Source organism: Vanacampus margaritifer, chromosome 11 (assembly GCF_051991255.1).
Source record: "Vanacampus margaritifer isolate UIUO_Vmar chromosome 11, RoL_Vmar_1.0, whole genome shotgun sequence".
NCBI classification, from domain to species: domain Eukaryota; kingdom Metazoa; phylum Chordata; class Actinopteri; order Syngnathiformes; family Syngnathidae; genus Vanacampus; species Vanacampus margaritifer.
Genome location: NC_135442.1, coordinates 23,432,781 through 23,450,280, shown reverse-complemented (window position 1 = coordinate 23,450,280; position 17,500 = coordinate 23,432,781). Strand labels below are relative to the sequence as shown.

Here is a 17,500-nt window from a genome sequence, read left to right as displayed (position 1 = left end):
TATACTCTGCTGCCACCTGTTGGCTGTTTTTGTTATAGCTACCATTGATTCAACCATTCTCTGCCATTCAGAGGCTGTATCAAAGCCTTCTGTATGCTCTAGCATAAAAAAAAACAAAAAACAAACAAATAGATAAATATGTCTTTGAGACACTGGTAATATTTAAATAGAACGTATTTATACGTTTTTGGGAGCAAATGAGATAAATGACATCTTTAATATTTTCTTTCCAATGTTTTGACATCAACCGGATAATTTCCAGCCAATCCCGTAGCGTGGCGTCATTAGCAGGCGACCCTGATACAATCTGGCAGCACGATCACATCTGGTACTGACACCGGAAGTAAGACGCCCAGTTCAGTCAAACCCCGCCTCTCCTCGTGTGGCTGCCGCGGCCCTCTCATCCATGACGGCTGCTGTGCGTACCACCCACAGAACTCTGGAGTCCGGAGACTGAGCCTGCAGCGGCCGAGTGACGCCCAGTAAACAGCTCGTTTGCAAGCAAGAAAAAAACTAAACTAAACACTGGGCGGGACACAAATGATAGCACTAACCAGCTCAGTAGCCAGTGGGAGAGCGTCCGTCCTGAGACAAGGAGATCGTGGGTTCAATCCCCGGCCAGGTCATACCAAAGACTATAAAAATGGGACCATGCTTGACACTCAGCATAACGGGTTGAAATTGGGGTTTATATCACCAAATGATGTCCGTCAAGAAAGTGTAACGTTTGCACGCAAAACGGACCAATGCGAAAGTGAAAGTAAACTGTTGTGCGAGTCCTGGCGTCTCCTTGCACGCAGGAGAGCGTTACAAAAGGAAAAACTGTATTTGAAACATCCACATAATTGTAAGTAGTACCACAGTTGCACACATTTGTAAATAGTTTGCGAAATTGTTTTGTCAAATTGTTACACTGTTGAATGGAAATAAACGTATTTTGCAATCAAAAACACTTTTTCATTGTTGGTGAAAGCGTTTACAGAAGTAAAGCACTATTTAGGTGTTTGTGGCATCATTCATGGACAAAAAGAAGTGTACAATTCACTAGAGTGCATGAAATAACATCGTTTCACAAAAAGCTCTTTTTCTCCGTTTTTTTGTTTCAAAACAGAGAATTTCGGTGAAAGTAACCATTTTCTATTGTTGATTACTGAAGAACGGAATAAGGTAGAAACAAACTTTTTTTTTCCATAGTCCAAACACAACATTTTCTGTGGACCTTGAAAGATCACTCAAAATGCTTAAATCGGCTGGCAGTGGGGACAACCCGTTTCTGAAAACGTCTGGCAGTGAAAGAGTTAATAATCAAAATTTGGAGTGGGAACAAGAGGGGCACCCAAACACTGGCACCAACTCTTTGGCTCTTTGGTTTGGTTAGTGTATTCCTCATTACAATTACCTCTTGAAGAAGTCATAATAAGCCGCTTGCGCGATAACTGTTTACATGGCATGCCCAATAAAACATGAAACTATATACAGTAATTGTGTGGTATCTGTTTAAGCAGCCATTGTTTGTCCATTGCTGTGATTTAGATGAACATCAGAAATCCAGGTAATTCTAAAAGGTTCACGTAACCTTTCTTGCAACTGTATACATATGTTCCATCCATCCATTTTCTTAACTGCTTACTCCTCACAAGAGTCGCGGGCATGCTGGAGCCTATCCCAGCTGGCTTCGGGCAGTAGGCGGTGTACACCTTGAACTGGTTGCCAGCCAATCGCAGTATACATATGTTAAGAACAGCATAATGCTAAAGAAAACCATAGAGTCTGGTTTTCTCTGCCGTTAAAATGTTTTTGTAATTTGTAGGATGGGACGATGAAGCTGTGGGAATATGGAACTGGTCAGATGCTCCAAAGTTGGGACTTGAACAACCTGGAAGAGACACCAGATTGGACACCGAGATTGGAGAATGAAGGGGTAACTGTTATTTAAGGCCTTAGGCGAAACGGACGCGGTACATCTTCTGTACGGCCCCCGCAAGGAATAGAAAGCATTTGAGTCTACGTGTCAATGCACACCAGCTGCGGTGCGGAACTGATGCAGCGCTGCGGAAGGTTTCCGCAAGCGCTCTATTGTTTCCGGATTCCGCATGCGGATTTTTTAAATGTATTTTTTAAAAAAATTTTTTTTAGAGCAAGCTCAGTATTGTTCATTTGGTAATCTTACTGATTCGACATGTCATCATCATTGCTCTCTCTGTTTTTTTTGTATGTGCTTGAGTATGTGCATGTGCGGGTGTGTGTATTTTCATATGTGCGTGCGTGTTAGTGTGTGCTCATTAATTCACCTAAAACCTATTAAAAATCCCATACCGTTCACCTAAACCGAATACTTCAGAATCCAGCTAGAGTCGTGAGGTTGTCAGGAGACCCCAGGAAGGATAAAAAAAAAGAAAAGTTAAATCCACATGTGGATTTTAATGAAGCTGAAGAAATTACACGAGCCGGACAGGAAGTCAGGGGTCGGCATCAAGGTAAATCCGGTATATTTCAAAATAAAATTGCAAACTCGTTTTTTGGAGGGAGGGAAGCTAGTTACATAGCGTGACATTAGTCTGACATTTAAAAGACAAAAAAACAAGCTCAGAATAAATTAAACATGACAAAATAACACTTAAAACACAAATTGTACTTACCCATGGTAGAAGAGCCATGGTAGAAGTCCCAGAAATAATGTCCAAAAAGCACGGCAAGCGTGGCTATTGTTTACCAATAGGACTCTACTGTATATACATGGTTATTATTGCGTGAACTCAACTCTCCAGCGTGAACCCCTGTGATCTTGTGGTCTGGCGAGTGCAGATTTCCGGACACGGACAGCTCACGCAACGCACGCGGTGTGAATTGCAGTCCGTGCGAATGCCGTATGGAAAACAGTCCACATCCTTTCCGCAGTCAGTGTGAATTGGGCATTACCATGAGTGTCAAACTCGCATCACTAGGGTTGGGCATCGTTGGAATTTGAACTGATTGTGTCGATTCCGGTTCCAAATAATTGACCTTTCGCAAAAGGCTCGCCTCCTTCAATTCACGCTTCCGGGTCCAACATCCTACTAGACACTTACAATGGAAATGAATGTACCGGAGCTTGTCAGTGAGTGTTTTTGGAGCAATGCAAGCGCAATCTCTTCCAGATAGAAGCAAAAGGGTCTTCAATATGCAGTGGAAGGATATATTCTTAATATTAACTCTTTTACTGCCAAAGACGTTAAATGACGTTCTGCAAAAACCTACGGAGGAGCGCCAAAGACGTTAAAAGACGTCCTCCCATTTTTTTATTTTTTTTTTTGAAACGGGTGCTGGGAAGGCTTGCGGAGCTCTCCTGAAAATTTTAAGCAGGTCTCGTGAGCCTAATGACTATTTTTGGCCCCTAGAGGGCAGCGATGACTCTCTTTTGACAAGATCGGGTGGGCGTCAGTAGAGGCGGAGCTAGAGCGTTGAGCAGGAGATCAGAATGGAAAACAAAGGAAAAATGGCGGCCGGTCGCGAGGAGCTAACGCCAGAGCCGTTTTTTTCAAAGACCAAAAGCATCGCTAAAAAAGCACATTGTTGATGACTATGATCATCATCGATGATGAAGATGATGGTGACTCCGTGGTTGGAAAGCATTGACGCGGCAGTAGAAGACGTTAGATGGAGCTAGATGGAGGAGGGAACGGGCAATGGCGAGCGTTTGCAAGCAGCTCTACACTTGTAAGACGAAAGGCATCGACCAACGCTAAAATAGTACATTGATGACGACGGTGATCATCCTCGATGATGATGAAGGTGAATCCGAGCTTGACGGCGAAATTGGAACCGCTGACGCGGCGGCTATGACGGTGTCGTAACGCGGAGCGCAACCGAGCACGCACAGGCGGACGTTCGATCGGACGACGGAGAGTGCCCCGAGTCCAATGCATATTCATCGGAGGAAGTGTGTACAGTCTGCTACTTGCTTTTTATTCCCCGGAAAAAAAGGCCGTCAAGAAAGTGTAACGTTTGCACGCAAAACGGACCAATGCGAAAGTGAAAGTAAACTGTTGTGCGAGTCCTGGCGTCTCCTTGCACGCAGGAGAGCGTTACAAAAAGAAAAACTGTATTTGAAACATCCACATAATTGTAAGTAGTACCACAGTTGCACACATTTGTAAATAGTTTGCGAAATTGTTTTGTCAAATTGTTACACTGTTGAATGGAAATAAACGCATTTTGCAATCAAAAAACACTTTTTCATTGTTGGTGAAAGCGTTTTACAGAAGTAAAGCACTATTTAGGTGTTTGTGGCATCATTCATGGACAAAAAGAAGTGTACAATTCACTAGAGTGCATGAAATAACATCGTTTCACAAAAAGCTCTTTTTCTCCGTTTTTTGTTTCAAAACAGAATTTCGGTGAAAGTAACCATTTTCTATTGTTGATTACTGAAGAACGGAATAAGGTAGAAACAAACTTTTTTTTTCTGATGAAAGATGAGAGTCCAATCTTTCATTTGGTCGGATGTGTGTTTCCATAGTCCAAACACAACATTTTCTGTGGACCTTGAAAGCTCACTCAAAATGCTTAAATCGGCTGGCACTGGCGACAACCCGTTTTTGAAAACGTCTGGCAGTCAAAGAGTTAAAATATGCAAAAAAGCGGACTTCACAACTATTGAGGCTAACGCATACAGGTCTCAAGATAAGTCCGAGGTAAACAACAATGGAGTCTCTCTCAGCGTAGAAATTGTAATCCTTGAAAATAATTTCAATTTTCAATAAATGTACCCATAAGTTGATTGTTTTTTTTCTCTGTAACAGAGCGGTTGTTTACTTTGATGTAACAAAATGCTAGGTTGAACGATTAAAACAAAATTAGTTCAAAGTGCCTATTATATGTTCACTCAGTGTAAATCAATGAAACATTGAGCTCCTAGCATAAACTACCTTCAAGGATGGCAAGTTACCCAGCTAAGATTAATAACAATGATCAAGATAAACTGTGTATTTTTAAGAGGTGTCTCGTCATAAAAACTTGCCGATTTGGGTGATGAATGGCTGATAATGATATCCTGATAATATACAATATTAAATCATCTTAAGTATAGCTTTGATGTCCAACTTTGCGGATGATCTTGCTTCTAGAGCTAAAGTGAATTTAACTCTTTGACTGCCAGAAGTTTTCAGAAAAGGGATGCCGTGGGTGCCAGCCGATTTAAGCATTTTGACTGATCTTTCAAGGTCCACAGAAAATTTTGTGTTTGGACTATGGAAACACACATACTACCAAATGAAAGATTGGACTCTCGTCTTTCATCAGAAAAGTTTGTTTCTACCTTATTCCGTTTTTCAGTAATCAACAATAGAAAATGGTTAGTTTCACCCAAATGCTCTGTTTTGAAACAAAATACGGAGAAATCAAGCTTTTTGTGAAACGATATTATTTCATGCACTCTAGTGAATTTGACACCTTTTTTTTTCCCATGAATGATGCCACAAACACCTAAACAGTGCTTTACTTCTGTAAAACACTACCACCAACAATGAAAAAGTATTTTTTGATAGCAAAATACGTTTATTTACATTCAACAGTGTAACAATTTGACAAACTATTTACAAATGTATGCAACCGTGGTACTATTTACAATTGTGTGGATGTTTCAAATACAGTTTTTCTTTTTGTAACACTCCCCTGCGTGCAAGGGCACGCAGCAGGATTTGCACAACGGATTAGTTTCACTGCGATTGCCCCTTCGCGTGCAGACGCTACACTTTCTTGCCGGCTTTTTTTCCGGGGAATAGCAAGTATATACTGCAGTGTGTGTTTGGCCATGTTGCCATCAAGTCTATTATCAGGATCATGATACGGTGACGTTACGATGGTGTTACGTCTGGCTTCCTCATGTCCTTCAGTTCCTATACCGGGTGGTAAGAGATGTTCTGATCCATCTTATCCACTCCATTCATGGTGGCATCGTAGTCCAGAACCAGTGTCTTCTCCGTGATCAGACTGTACCCACTCCTCCGATGAATATGCATTGGACTCGGGGTACTCTTCGTCGTCCGATTGAACGTCCGCCTGTGCAGAAGTGCTCGGTTGTGCTACGCATTTTCCGGCGTTAGCATCGCTAGCCGGTGAGGCTTTATGACGTGATCATAGCCGCCGCGTCAACGCTTCCAACTTCGGCGTCAACCTCGGAGTCACCATCATCATCATCATCGTCGTTATCAATGTGCTCTTTAGCATTGGTCGATGCTTTTCGTCTTTGAAAAAAATGCTCAAGCGTGAGCTGCTTGCAACCGGTTGCCATTTTCGCTTCCTCAGCCATTCTCTCCTCAACACTCTAGCTCCGCCTCACGTCTTCTACTGACGCCTACCCAATCTTGTCCAAAGAGAGTCATTGCTGCCATCTAGTGCCCAAAAATAGGCATAATACTAACTAGATCTGCTTGATACTTTCAGCACAGCTGGCCAAGGCTTTCCTCCACCTGTTTCCAAAAAAAAACCCAAAAAAACATAGTGAACGTCTTTTAACGTCTTTGGCAGTCCTCCGTAGGATTTTACTAAACGTTATTTAATGTTTTTGCCAGTCAAAGAGTTAACAATGGAGCTGAAAGCTGGCTTTTAGCTCGTTCGGTTGCTAGTTGGTGATATGGCTTTATCCGAGCCCATTACCCTCTTACCTTGAAGCAAACGTAGGAATGCTTAATGAGACATTTAGCTGGGGGTTAGGCTGTCCACACTGTGTAATCCATTGAAGACATTGCTTCACTTTGTGGAGTCCTCATGTCCGATTTACACAATCTATGGGCACATCGCTTCACTATTCTGCTTGTTGGAGGTCCATAACTTGTTGGAACTTTGTTTGGTATGGTTTCATTGAAGCTGACAAAAGTTTTGTGGATCGATTTCACAATGGATTTAAATAGAGCGGAGGCGAGCTTGACGGACCTTGGCTGTTTGGGGGCGTGGTCAGGTTTTGAGCAGCTCACATTACAGACTAAAATAACATTTGAAGTGGCCTGTGTCACTTGCCTGCATCAGTGATGAGTACTCTGAGTGGGCCTCCGTGATTAACTTTTGTTTTTGTTGTTTTTAACAAACCCAACACTGCTGAACATTCAATATAGGGTTTTCACCCCCCAAAAAACAAAACAGGTAAATGTGAGGGGAAAAAATCCTAGAAAAACAAAACAAAAAAATACTGAAAACATTTAGAAAATACCCTTGCAAATTTGTAGGTGCCAAACTCTGAGATGTGGGATGATGATAACCGTTGGTCACCTCACCTTCTTCCTAGCCACATAGATATCTGCTTTGAGGACATTTACTCTTATTTACAAACCCAATTCCCAAAAAGTTGGAACACTATACAAATTGTGAATAAAAACTGAATGCAATTATGTGGAAGTGCCAAATTTTAATATTTTATTCAGAATAGAACATAGAGAACAGGTCAAAACTTTAAACTGAGAAAATGTATAATTTTAAGGGAAAACTATGATGATTTTAAATTCCATGGTGCCAACAAATCAAAAAAAAAAGTTGGGACAAGGCCTTTTTCACCACTGTGTGAAATCTAAAAAAGTTGGGACAAGGCCTTTTTCACCACTGTGTGGCATCCCCTCTTCTTCTTACAACAGTCTGCAAACATCTGGGGATCGAGGAGACAAGTTTCTCAAGTTTTGAAATAGAAATGCTGTCCCATTCTTGTCTGACACGTGTCTCTCTAACTGTTTAACTGTCTTGGGATTTCTTTACACATTCCCCTTTATGATGCGCCAAATGTGCTCTATAAGTGAAAGAAGTGGACTGCAGGCTGGCCATTTTAATACCCGGATCCTTTTCCTACGCAGCCACGATGTTGTAATTGGTGCTGCATGTGGTCTGGCATTATCCTGTTGAGAAATGCAACATCTTCTCTGAAAGTGATGATGCCTGGATGGGAGCATATGTTGTTCTCGAATCTGAAAATACTTTTCTGCATTGACGATGCCTCTCTAGATGTAGGAGCTGCCCATGCCACACACACACTCATGCAACCCTATACTATCACAGATGCAGGCTTATAAATTGACTGCTGTTAACAACTTGGGTTGTCCTTGTCCTCTTTAGTCAGTATGATATCGCGCCCGAGTTTTCCACAAAGAACTTCGAATCGTGATTCATCTGACCACAAACAGGTTTCCACTTTGCCACACTACATTGTAAATAACCCCTGGCCCAGAGAAAGGCCTGCGCTTCTTGGTCTGATTTAGAAATGGCTTCTTTGTACTATAGAGTTTCATCTGCCAACGGCAGCTGGCACGGTGGGATTGTGTGCACCCACAATGTTTTCTGGAAGTATTGCTGAGCCCTTTCCGTGATTTTCCATACAGTAAGCATTCCTGCTTGTGGTGCAGTGCCGTTTTAGGGCACTGCACCACAAACAGGAATGGGCATCCAGTAGGATTTTTCGGCCTTGACCTTTACACACAGAGATTGTTCCAGATTCTCTGAATCTTTGGATGATGTTATTCACTGTAGATGATGATTACTTCAACCTTTTTGCATTTTTTTTGCTGGTAAACACCTTTCTGATATTTCTCCACTATCTTTCTGCGCAACATCTGAGGAATTGGTGATTCTCTACCAATCTTCGCATCTGAGAGACACTGCCACGCCGAGAAGCTCTTTTTATACTCCAATCAAGTTGCCAATGGACCTCATTAGTGGTAACTGGTCTTCCAGCTGTTTTTGCAAGTGCAATTGACTTTTCCAGCCTCTTGATACCTGTCCCAACTTTTTTGAGATTTGTTGGCACCGTGAAATTTACAATCAACATGTTTACCTTAAAATGATACATTTTCTCAGTTTAAACTTTTGACCTGTCATCTATGTTCTATTCTGAACAAAATATTGAAGTTTGGGACTTCCACATAATTGTATTCAGTTTTTATTCACAATTTGTATAGTGTCCCAACTTTTTGGGAATTGGGTTTGTAATACAAAGCTGGGTAATTATTCTTAATTGATAAGTGTCCTTTGTGGTCCCGAAGGAAAGGATGCGTAGAAGGTGTCTGGCATTACAGTAAGTTTGTGGAAGTACGTCACTCCAAAAAGACCTCAAAGTGCAATTTAAGGCACAGCACCTTCCTTTAAACATGGAGAGTGAATTACAAATTAGCCTTGGTCCAGAATATTGAAAAAATAATTTAAGTAAGCCATCACGTACCAACTGTCAAACTCACTCACAGCTATCAGCCAGACACTCGTTGGTAAGCGAGCCACTTACCTTGGAGACTTCTGCCGTATCATACAATGACAAGATAATTAATTAGCAGTATCTTAGCGTCCTAAATTAGCAATTGAATATGAGTTTGGGATCACGTTGTGTTGATGTTGGTTGCAACTTTAATGTCAATCAAAACTACGATAAAGAACTACTGAACGTCTAAAAGAGAAGTCAAGCTAGACATCACGCCACTTCAAAGTAAAAGTGTACTACGGCTATTTACATTGCCGTCAATGTATTACTGTATTTGGTCAACTTTATTTTGAACTTTGGCTTATCCTGTTACGTTGAGTATGTTTCAGCTTCCTTGACATGTCTGAATGGTGTTAATTGTGCATGTGCACTGTTGTTGTTTTTTCCCCACCCACCCAATCCGCGGATTGTGGGCGATCCGAACCGTGGGGCCTGATCTGAACCGACCACGGATCACTGAGGATTCGTTGTACCACTAAAAGACAGCATTACATAGATTTTTCCATAGGCCCTTCAAAATAGAACAGAATTAATTGCAGCGTATTCTTGGTTTAGTCACAGCTGCATAGCCCACCCCAAAACACAATACCGCTTTGTGATTGGTCCATACAAAAAGTATACGGATCAGTGAAAATCAGCGGGCTCGGGACAAGATGTATAAGCGAAGTGCGCATCTTGGCAGCGCGGTGCATTATGAGTAGGTTGGCCAGTAGCCGACTACCAACTTTTCATTGAAAACTAATGGGGTCTAACGGGGGAAGCTCTAATTTGGACCATTTCAATCATTGGAAAGTTTATGTTTGTTATGTTTTGTAACCCTAACCCTGCCGAATTAATAAAGATGTCACTTTGCCAGTGACAACAACATAAATCAACAACATTTTTTTGAATCCAATATTTTATTTATGTGCATTCATTTGCATATAAATAAACATTTATGGTCGTGGGATTCTGTTAAATCTGGGTGAAATTATTTATTTCAAGAGTATTTTGCATTGAAGTCCCCCAGCAAAGGCGCCGAGAATAAATAAATCTACTCAGCGCCTCTCACCGTGTGCAACTTAAAAGTGAAAGAGAATCAAACCCCCCAAGCTGTGAGTGTGGAGGCAAGCCCGACTATATCTAGTTGGAACTTCTCAACCTAGCACACTAGCTTGGGCTCCTTACCTGCCAGAGAGGTGACAGTCCACGTCCATAGAGCCAGGCTGGCATCATATCGCCAAGGCCCCCGCCTTCGGCTGCTGCCCAACTCGCGTTGTACCTTATTCCTTTGGCCCCTCCCACAGGTGGTGAGCCCAGGGGAAGCAATAGATTTCTGTTGCCCATAATGTTTACTGCTAGTACTAGCATTTCCAATTCCATTACTTCAAACTTCATCTTTTGCTTGCAGTGTCTTTCCCAAATGTTCCAAGGTGAAAAACATCAGAGCTACCTGAATAGCAAAAACCCTCTTTTAAATACGGCAGTTTTCACTACTTCTACAACAGTTCCCTTCAGCGCGCAGAGCGTGCATAATCTGATTATATAAAGCGACTGGCGTGGTAATTTTCCTGGAATAGCTGGACAAAGTGGCGGGGGAGAGTAAAGTTTGGTCTTTCCTATTTAAGCTGCTCCCCCCACGACACCATCTCGATAAGTGGAAGAAGATGGATCAGATGGATTGTAATTGGCATGAAGAAATAGCACACTAGAGTCTAATCTGTTGTTTTTATTTAATTCCCAGAAAGTAACTGTTTGCCACATATCCAGCTCCCCTGATGGGTGTCACATAGCTGTGCAGTGTGACAGGTGAGTGCACTTCCCTCTTAGTGAAAGTCTGAATAGGATTTGTCTGAAATAATCGTCACAGCCTTTTTACACTTTATATATTCCATTTATCATCACTATTTAATGTACCTGGCCCCTTTTCAAATTCAAATCATGCTAGTACTGTACCGTCAAACCTTGTGCAAATAAGAGTTTTTTTCTGTGATTCTGATGGATGGCCAATTTGTTCATATTTTTTTTTTTTTTTTTTATTAAATAGACATGTAAACATTTTTCATGTGCTCCCATTTTTCATGAGTTGAACTCAGATTTTCTGTGTTTTTTCTATGTAGACTACACAAAATACTATTTCCCTAAAATTCACAAGGTCACAAGTCTTTCTCATTTCTTTATTTGCAGCTTCCTAGGTTGTCGCTCCTCTGTTTACATGTTAGTGCCTGCTAAGTGGACGAGGAAAATAGCTGACGCGTGAAGAGGGAGGAGGTAGAATTGTTTGCAGAAATAAGACCAGATACAACATGCCCCTTTTGAGCTGCGCTCCTACAGCAACGCTACATAGGAGGTTCAAAGTTGTTGTCAGTGAATTCGATGTGTGTGGGATGGCAACAAAACGACAAGAAAACCAATGCAATTATTATTTATGTATTAGCTGTGTTAAACCAAAAGTGGTGCTTGGGGTGTTGAAATATGAACAAAGATGTGCACATGTCACTTGATGCCTGTTCTGTGCAATCGTAGGTGCAAAAAAAAAAAAAAAAAAAACTCATTCAACTCACTGTTTCAGTTCCCCTACATTCTCAACATGTTCAACTCCATCCAAAACTGGTCATCAAACATCGAAAAGGGTCCAGTAAAAGTATTCCAGTAAAATTGTTCGTCCACACTGACCGACCCTTTAATTCATAAAGCTGCATCCAAGTCGCAAAATACGCACAACATTGTCGCATTGCTTCTTGGTGATTGACGTATTGTAAAGCCAATGAGATCCTTCTTGACATTACATTACAGTACTACAGGAGTGCTACGGTGCTACCGGAGCTATAACAATCCTTTCAATCCATGTATGATTCCTTCTACGCTTTAGGGTTAAAGTAAAAAAGAAAGAAAAAAGGGATCAGCATTGGAAAGAGCACACCTTAAATAAAAAATCTTGATCGGGACATCTCCATTAAAAACCTGTAGGAAGGGCCATTGGGGCAGTTGATAACTTTCTTTCCATTCTTAGTAAATAAGAACGGCAAATTTGGACAGACCGCATACACAAGAACTTCAAGTGATTTGAAGTCATTGTAAAATGTAAGACTGAGATTAAGACCAGGTTTAGTGCTAAAGGCGTGTTTCCTTCCCTTTTTCAGAGGAAACACAATGTGAACAGTTCCAACTGCCAGTCATTATTATCACAAAACTGTCAGGCTTCAAGAAAAGCTGAACTTTATTTGGCATTAATCATTGGCACTTTAAACGACTTTGGTCAGTTGTGTGCTGCCTCCCAATGGACATGCGTTTGTCTGAACACAGCCACATCCCAGTTATAGTAAGTGGGTGTAAACACCTGTACATTCTTAGTTTTAGTTTTATTTCCCTTCTAGTTAAAGGTCACATTAATGTAATTTGTGTGCGTTCTACCAGAAACTTGACATTTTGAAAACGGGTTTGTAGATGTACATGATTTACTTGGTTTGGTTAATGGAGCACAAAGAACTAAAGCTGATGATTAAAGTGTTGGATCAGATGATGTTTCCTGTTTCCTCATAGGGTGTCAACAATTCACTTTTTCATGCTGAACCAGGAGAATAAAAAGAAGGAACTTGTACCACACAGCAGGCTTTCCCTGCCACGCTGCCCTCTTGACATGACCTTTGACTCAGAAGGCCGGCTTTGGGTGCTGATGGATTCCTGTGAAGCACTGCTGAAACTCTACACACTTGAACAAGGCTCCTGGAAGGTGCATATAGCCCTACATGCATTCATATGTTTTTAACATTTGGCATGAGTGAAAATTTTGATTTTTCATACTAAGAAGTCTGACTAAATCCAAATTGTATGTATTTCTCATAGAAATTACTTAACATATCTGCTATGTGAAAAACGCTTATGTCCATTTTCTTTTATTTAAAAAAATATATATTTTCTGTGTCTGCATTCAGTTTCATCCTAAAAAATTCAAAATAAATGACAAAAATTGACATAAGTGTTTTTCACATAGCAGGGACGATATGTTTAGTATAGCCTTATTGTCTTTATTAAAATAAAAAAAGTCAGCTACAGTAAGACAGAAAATAGAAGAAACTGGTGAGGTTAAAAATGATTGATTGCCAGTCTCTAATTCTACTTCCATTCCTTGCACTTGAATCTAGTGTGAAGTTGCTACCAGTGAACTAAAAAGAGTGACTGAAGCTTTCAAGCCTCACTGGCAGACACTTGACGGTGAGTCAACAAGCCCATTCATTTAGACGCGCACGCAAAGTTGATTCTAGGGCACAACTTCAAAACTTTGTATAGATTCACAGTTAAAAAAGTGGTTAAAAAGGTGTACATGGTAACACTCAGGAAGTTGTTCAAATCTTTAGCATGTTCCAGGGTTATAATAATTTGGGAATTTTCATTATAGTCAGTTTTATTTCCTCCTCAGCCTACTTGCACAGACGCTTCCCTGCAATGTGCAATAGATTTCTACAGTTTTACATTGATAAGTGAAGTGTTATGTTATAGTTTGATTATGTTACATTTGCAGTGATTATGTTGACTTTTAGCACCCTCTAGTAGTGAAATATGTATTACGTCTGACTCACTTGAGTTGACGTCAGTTTTCAATGACACTCCTGAAGAGCAACACGTACTCGGTGGAGCTTTGGCCACGTAAGGCTGTAAGTGACTATTTGTGGTCAATTTTCTGTAAGCTCTAAAGAGCTAAAAAGTCAAGCCGAATTTTTTGGGGGAATTTGAATGTTGGTAAAAATGTGTTAAGAACAAGTCATTGAAGAGCCTCATGCTAGCGGACTTGAGTTTGCTAACCTAACTTGGTTGTGTTATTTACTCTAATTCAAACCGCATGTTCTAAACAATTTAAAAGTGCACTTATTGGTGGGATAATTATTTTGTGCATTTTGTGATTCATGCTAATTTAGTTGGAAAACATAAAAGAGATAAAAGATACAAGCAACATCTCGTCTGTCTAGCTGGAGAGAACAGTCACACATATATTGAGGAGCGAACAATAAGGTTGCCACAGCTATGGCTCTCATTTCAAACACCACCTCTGACCCCAGAGTTCATGTCCCTTGTTTGGTTTTGGTCATTTCCTTGAGCTTTTTAGAAGATATGGCTCCCCACGACTCCTCATTTCTTTAATAAACATATGAAGATATAGTGCTGCGGTGTAACTCCATTTATCATTTTTAACATTGCTGAAGTTATTTTTTATAGTGGGGTGGGTGGTGACTTAAGCTGGCCCCAAGTGCATCAATGGGCCCCACTTAGCCACTGTCCATACAACCAATCTTCTGTTTTCTTAACAGCTTCCACCAGGGCTACGAGCCCTTTTGAACATCTGCACAAGGTGACCTTTGATAACATGACCGAGTACATGAATAAGAAACGTCAACGACTTGAGGAGCAGCAACAGAAGAAAAAAATGGAACAGAAAGACAATAGCAAGGCCAGAAAGGAATTGTTGGAAACTTAATTGGCTTTGTCATATACATGAAATGCTGTTTGAATTTGAATAGATTTTTTTTTTTTTTTTACTGTTTTGGGTGAGCGGTGATGTTAAATGTCAATCCCATGTCATCATTTTGAGTTGGCAGATTTTTGATATGCCTCACACACATATCCAAATCGATTAAAAAAAAAAAGCATTTGCATTGAAAAAGTACATTCAGTTTCTGTGTGACGAGTCTGCCGACATTTGAATCTGAGAATGTTTTCAGTAGCAGTAGGCCTCTTGATGTAGGTCACAGTTCATAAACATACATTTCATAAAAGCAAAACTTTTGTAAAACAAGCATTTGTAACTAATTACTTACATAAGGTATTTTTATTTGATTGGTTCAAATGACTACTCACCAATAAAGCCCCTCTCCTTGTTTCTTATTGTCTCTCAAATAGTGTGTCTTACAAGCTTTCACAAAAGAATTACAGGAAAGGGATTGGGGAAATTGTAGAACATGTCCCCTTGCAGGCAGCATTCTCCCTATTTAAACAGCAAAATAAAACAAACATTCTAATACCTTTATACTACATTATTTTGAATAAGTAAATACTAATTATTGAATACATATGCTATATGTGAATGAGATAACGTGTAAATACATTCTCCATCTCAAAGCTAGGTCCATTCTTCAAAACCAAGTGCCATATTAATGGTATTATATCACGGTATTTAAAGCCCTTCCACAGTTAACTATAGGCATGTAATGATTAAATCTTACCTTTGACGCCATGGCAATGTAATTTAAAAAAATTAAATATTAGGTATTTTGCTGAAGTAAAACGCCGAGTAATATACATGGATGCAGAGTGCAGTTTGAGGCATGCCACCACGTTGGGTGGACCTAAACGTTTGACTCTGCCCACACGGATTTTCGACCTCGAAGCGCCTTCTTCTTTCTTTCTTTGTTGTTAAACTATTGCCCTTGCGGCTTTGTTTGCCATCTTGTAACCTTAACCCTACCACATCACAATTACAGTATTGTTTGAACACTTTATTGAACAACGAAAATTAAAAACTAACAAAACCCAAATACTAACCAAATACTAATCTGCTGGGGATATGTATACTGCACTTCGGCCTCTTCCTTAAATCGTTTAGTTAGCTTCGCCCCGGTTGAGTGTTTGGAATTTTTGATGCTCCATAATGTGTTTAAAAAACAACAACTTTACATAATAAGACGGCGCATCATTAAATCTGCAAATTTTGTTGGGATTTTTTTTTTTAAACCATTGAGAAAAATCTATGTGGGCGGAGTCAAACGTTTAAGTCCACCCTACGTGGAGGCACGCCTCGAACTGCACTCTGCATCCAAAGCTATTTGAAAACACTCGCTTCAGTAAAACCCCGCCTCTAACCGTGTGGCTGCTGCGTGCACCGCCCACAAAAGTCTGGAGCGCTGTGTTTGAGTACTCCTCTGAATGGCCACGCAAGCCAGCCTTTGTGGTACAACTGCGTCTTCTTTAAATGTGTAAATTGGATGGATGCTCAATTCTTTAATAAACATTTGAAATAAATTGGCTCCTTGCCGCAAGAAATCATAGTGAGAAATCGAGAGAGAGAGAGAGAGAGAGAGAGAGAAACAGAGAAACAGAGAGAGAGAGAGAGAAACAGAGAGAGAAACACAGAGAGAAACGGAGAGAGAAACACTGAGAGAAACACAACCTAAGTGGGACATGAACCTAGGACCTTCACCTTATAGGGTGAGCGCACTAACCACTACACCATTCGTTCAGCTAGATTTACAAGTGCCGAAATTTTACTTGTAGTTTACACAAGTGTCAGACACGAAACCTTTCTGGGAATTTAAGAAGCCAATTGTCATTGCAAACGTGAAGGATAATTGATGGCTTTGAATTAATTTGGACAGAATATTTACTGATAAAGGCTACTTTTATCATTATCCTACAAGCATGGAGGCCTCAGAGAAAGTGGGCGTGTGTTTAGTCCGCAGAGGCAGTGTGGGGGTGGGTCCACACCTGATGACTTCATAGAGTGAGCGCCTGCCAGTTTTCTCCGGTTGGGAGGGGCTGGTGCTTGGAGAGCAGAATGACCTAGAATTTCTCGTAGAGGGGGGTGAATGGAGGGAAACAATCATGTTTTTGGTGAGGAATAAGCATTTTAACACGGCTTAAAGCTCCAAAACGTTTCCACGTTAATGTTCCTTTAACTCATTTGCTCCCAAAAATGTATAAATACGTTTTTTTAATACTTTGTCCTTCACTCCCATTGAAAAACGTATTCATACGTTTATTTATTTATTTATTTAATGCTAGAGCATACAGAAGGCTTTGATGCAGCCTCTGACCTGAAGTGCTATGGTAAAGCAATGGTAGTTATTACAAAAAACGGCCAGAAGGTGGCAGCAGAGTATCAGAGATCAACCAGAGCCATGTTGCAACAAGCTCTTTTTGCCAGTGTTTTCAACAGGAACGTGAATAATGATGAAACTTAGCTATATTCTAATGCTAATTGCTGCAAAATGGAAACAGATACAAATATACTTTTTTCCTAATGAAAAAAGAGACTCTTTTCTTTTGATAGGTTCCATGTTTTTATAGCAATAGAACATGATATTCTGTGGGTCTTGAAAATCTGTCAAAATCCAGTAAAACAGGCGGGAGCAAAGGGGGTTGCTTCAGTGAAAATGGCTGCGAGTGAATGAGTTTAGAAAAAATTACAATGATTTACTCAGGAAACGCGGGACAATTCAATATAATACTTTGAGCTAATTGGGTGATGATGAAGCAGCTTGTGCACGCCAACCAAACTTTTGTTTTGACCAATCACGGCAACGTCGGTAAAAAAAAAAAAAA

At 40.4% G+C, this 17,500-nt stretch overlaps 2 protein-coding genes across 2 annotated transcripts in view; one reads left to right on the top strand and one right to left on the bottom strand.

Moving 5' to 3' along the window:
- The window catches only part of wdr4 (WD repeat domain 4), a 71,122-nt gene extending 56,060 nt beyond the window's left edge, over positions 1–15,062 (top strand). Inside the window, exons 7-11 of the mRNA XM_077580920.1 lie at positions 1,811–1,921; positions 10,932–10,996; positions 12,731–12,920; positions 13,333–13,402; positions 14,494–15,062. Coding sequence (XP_077437046.1) covers positions 1,811–1,921; positions 10,932–10,996; positions 12,731–12,920; positions 13,333–13,402; positions 14,494–14,660 — 603 coding nt within the window. The 3' untranslated portion in view covers positions 14,661–15,062. The remainder of the gene's footprint in view (positions 1–1,810; positions 1,922–10,931; positions 10,997–12,730; positions 12,921–13,332; positions 13,403–14,493) is intronic.
- LOC144060946 (interferon alpha/beta receptor 2-like) overlaps positions 14,997–17,500 on the bottom strand; it is a 35,097-nt gene continuing 32,593 nt past the window's right edge. The window contains exon 8 of the mRNA XM_077580919.1: positions 14,997–16,738. Coding sequence (XP_077437045.1) covers positions 16,673–16,738 — 66 coding nt within the window. The 3' untranslated portion in view covers positions 14,997–16,672. The remainder of the gene's footprint in view (positions 16,739–17,500) is intronic.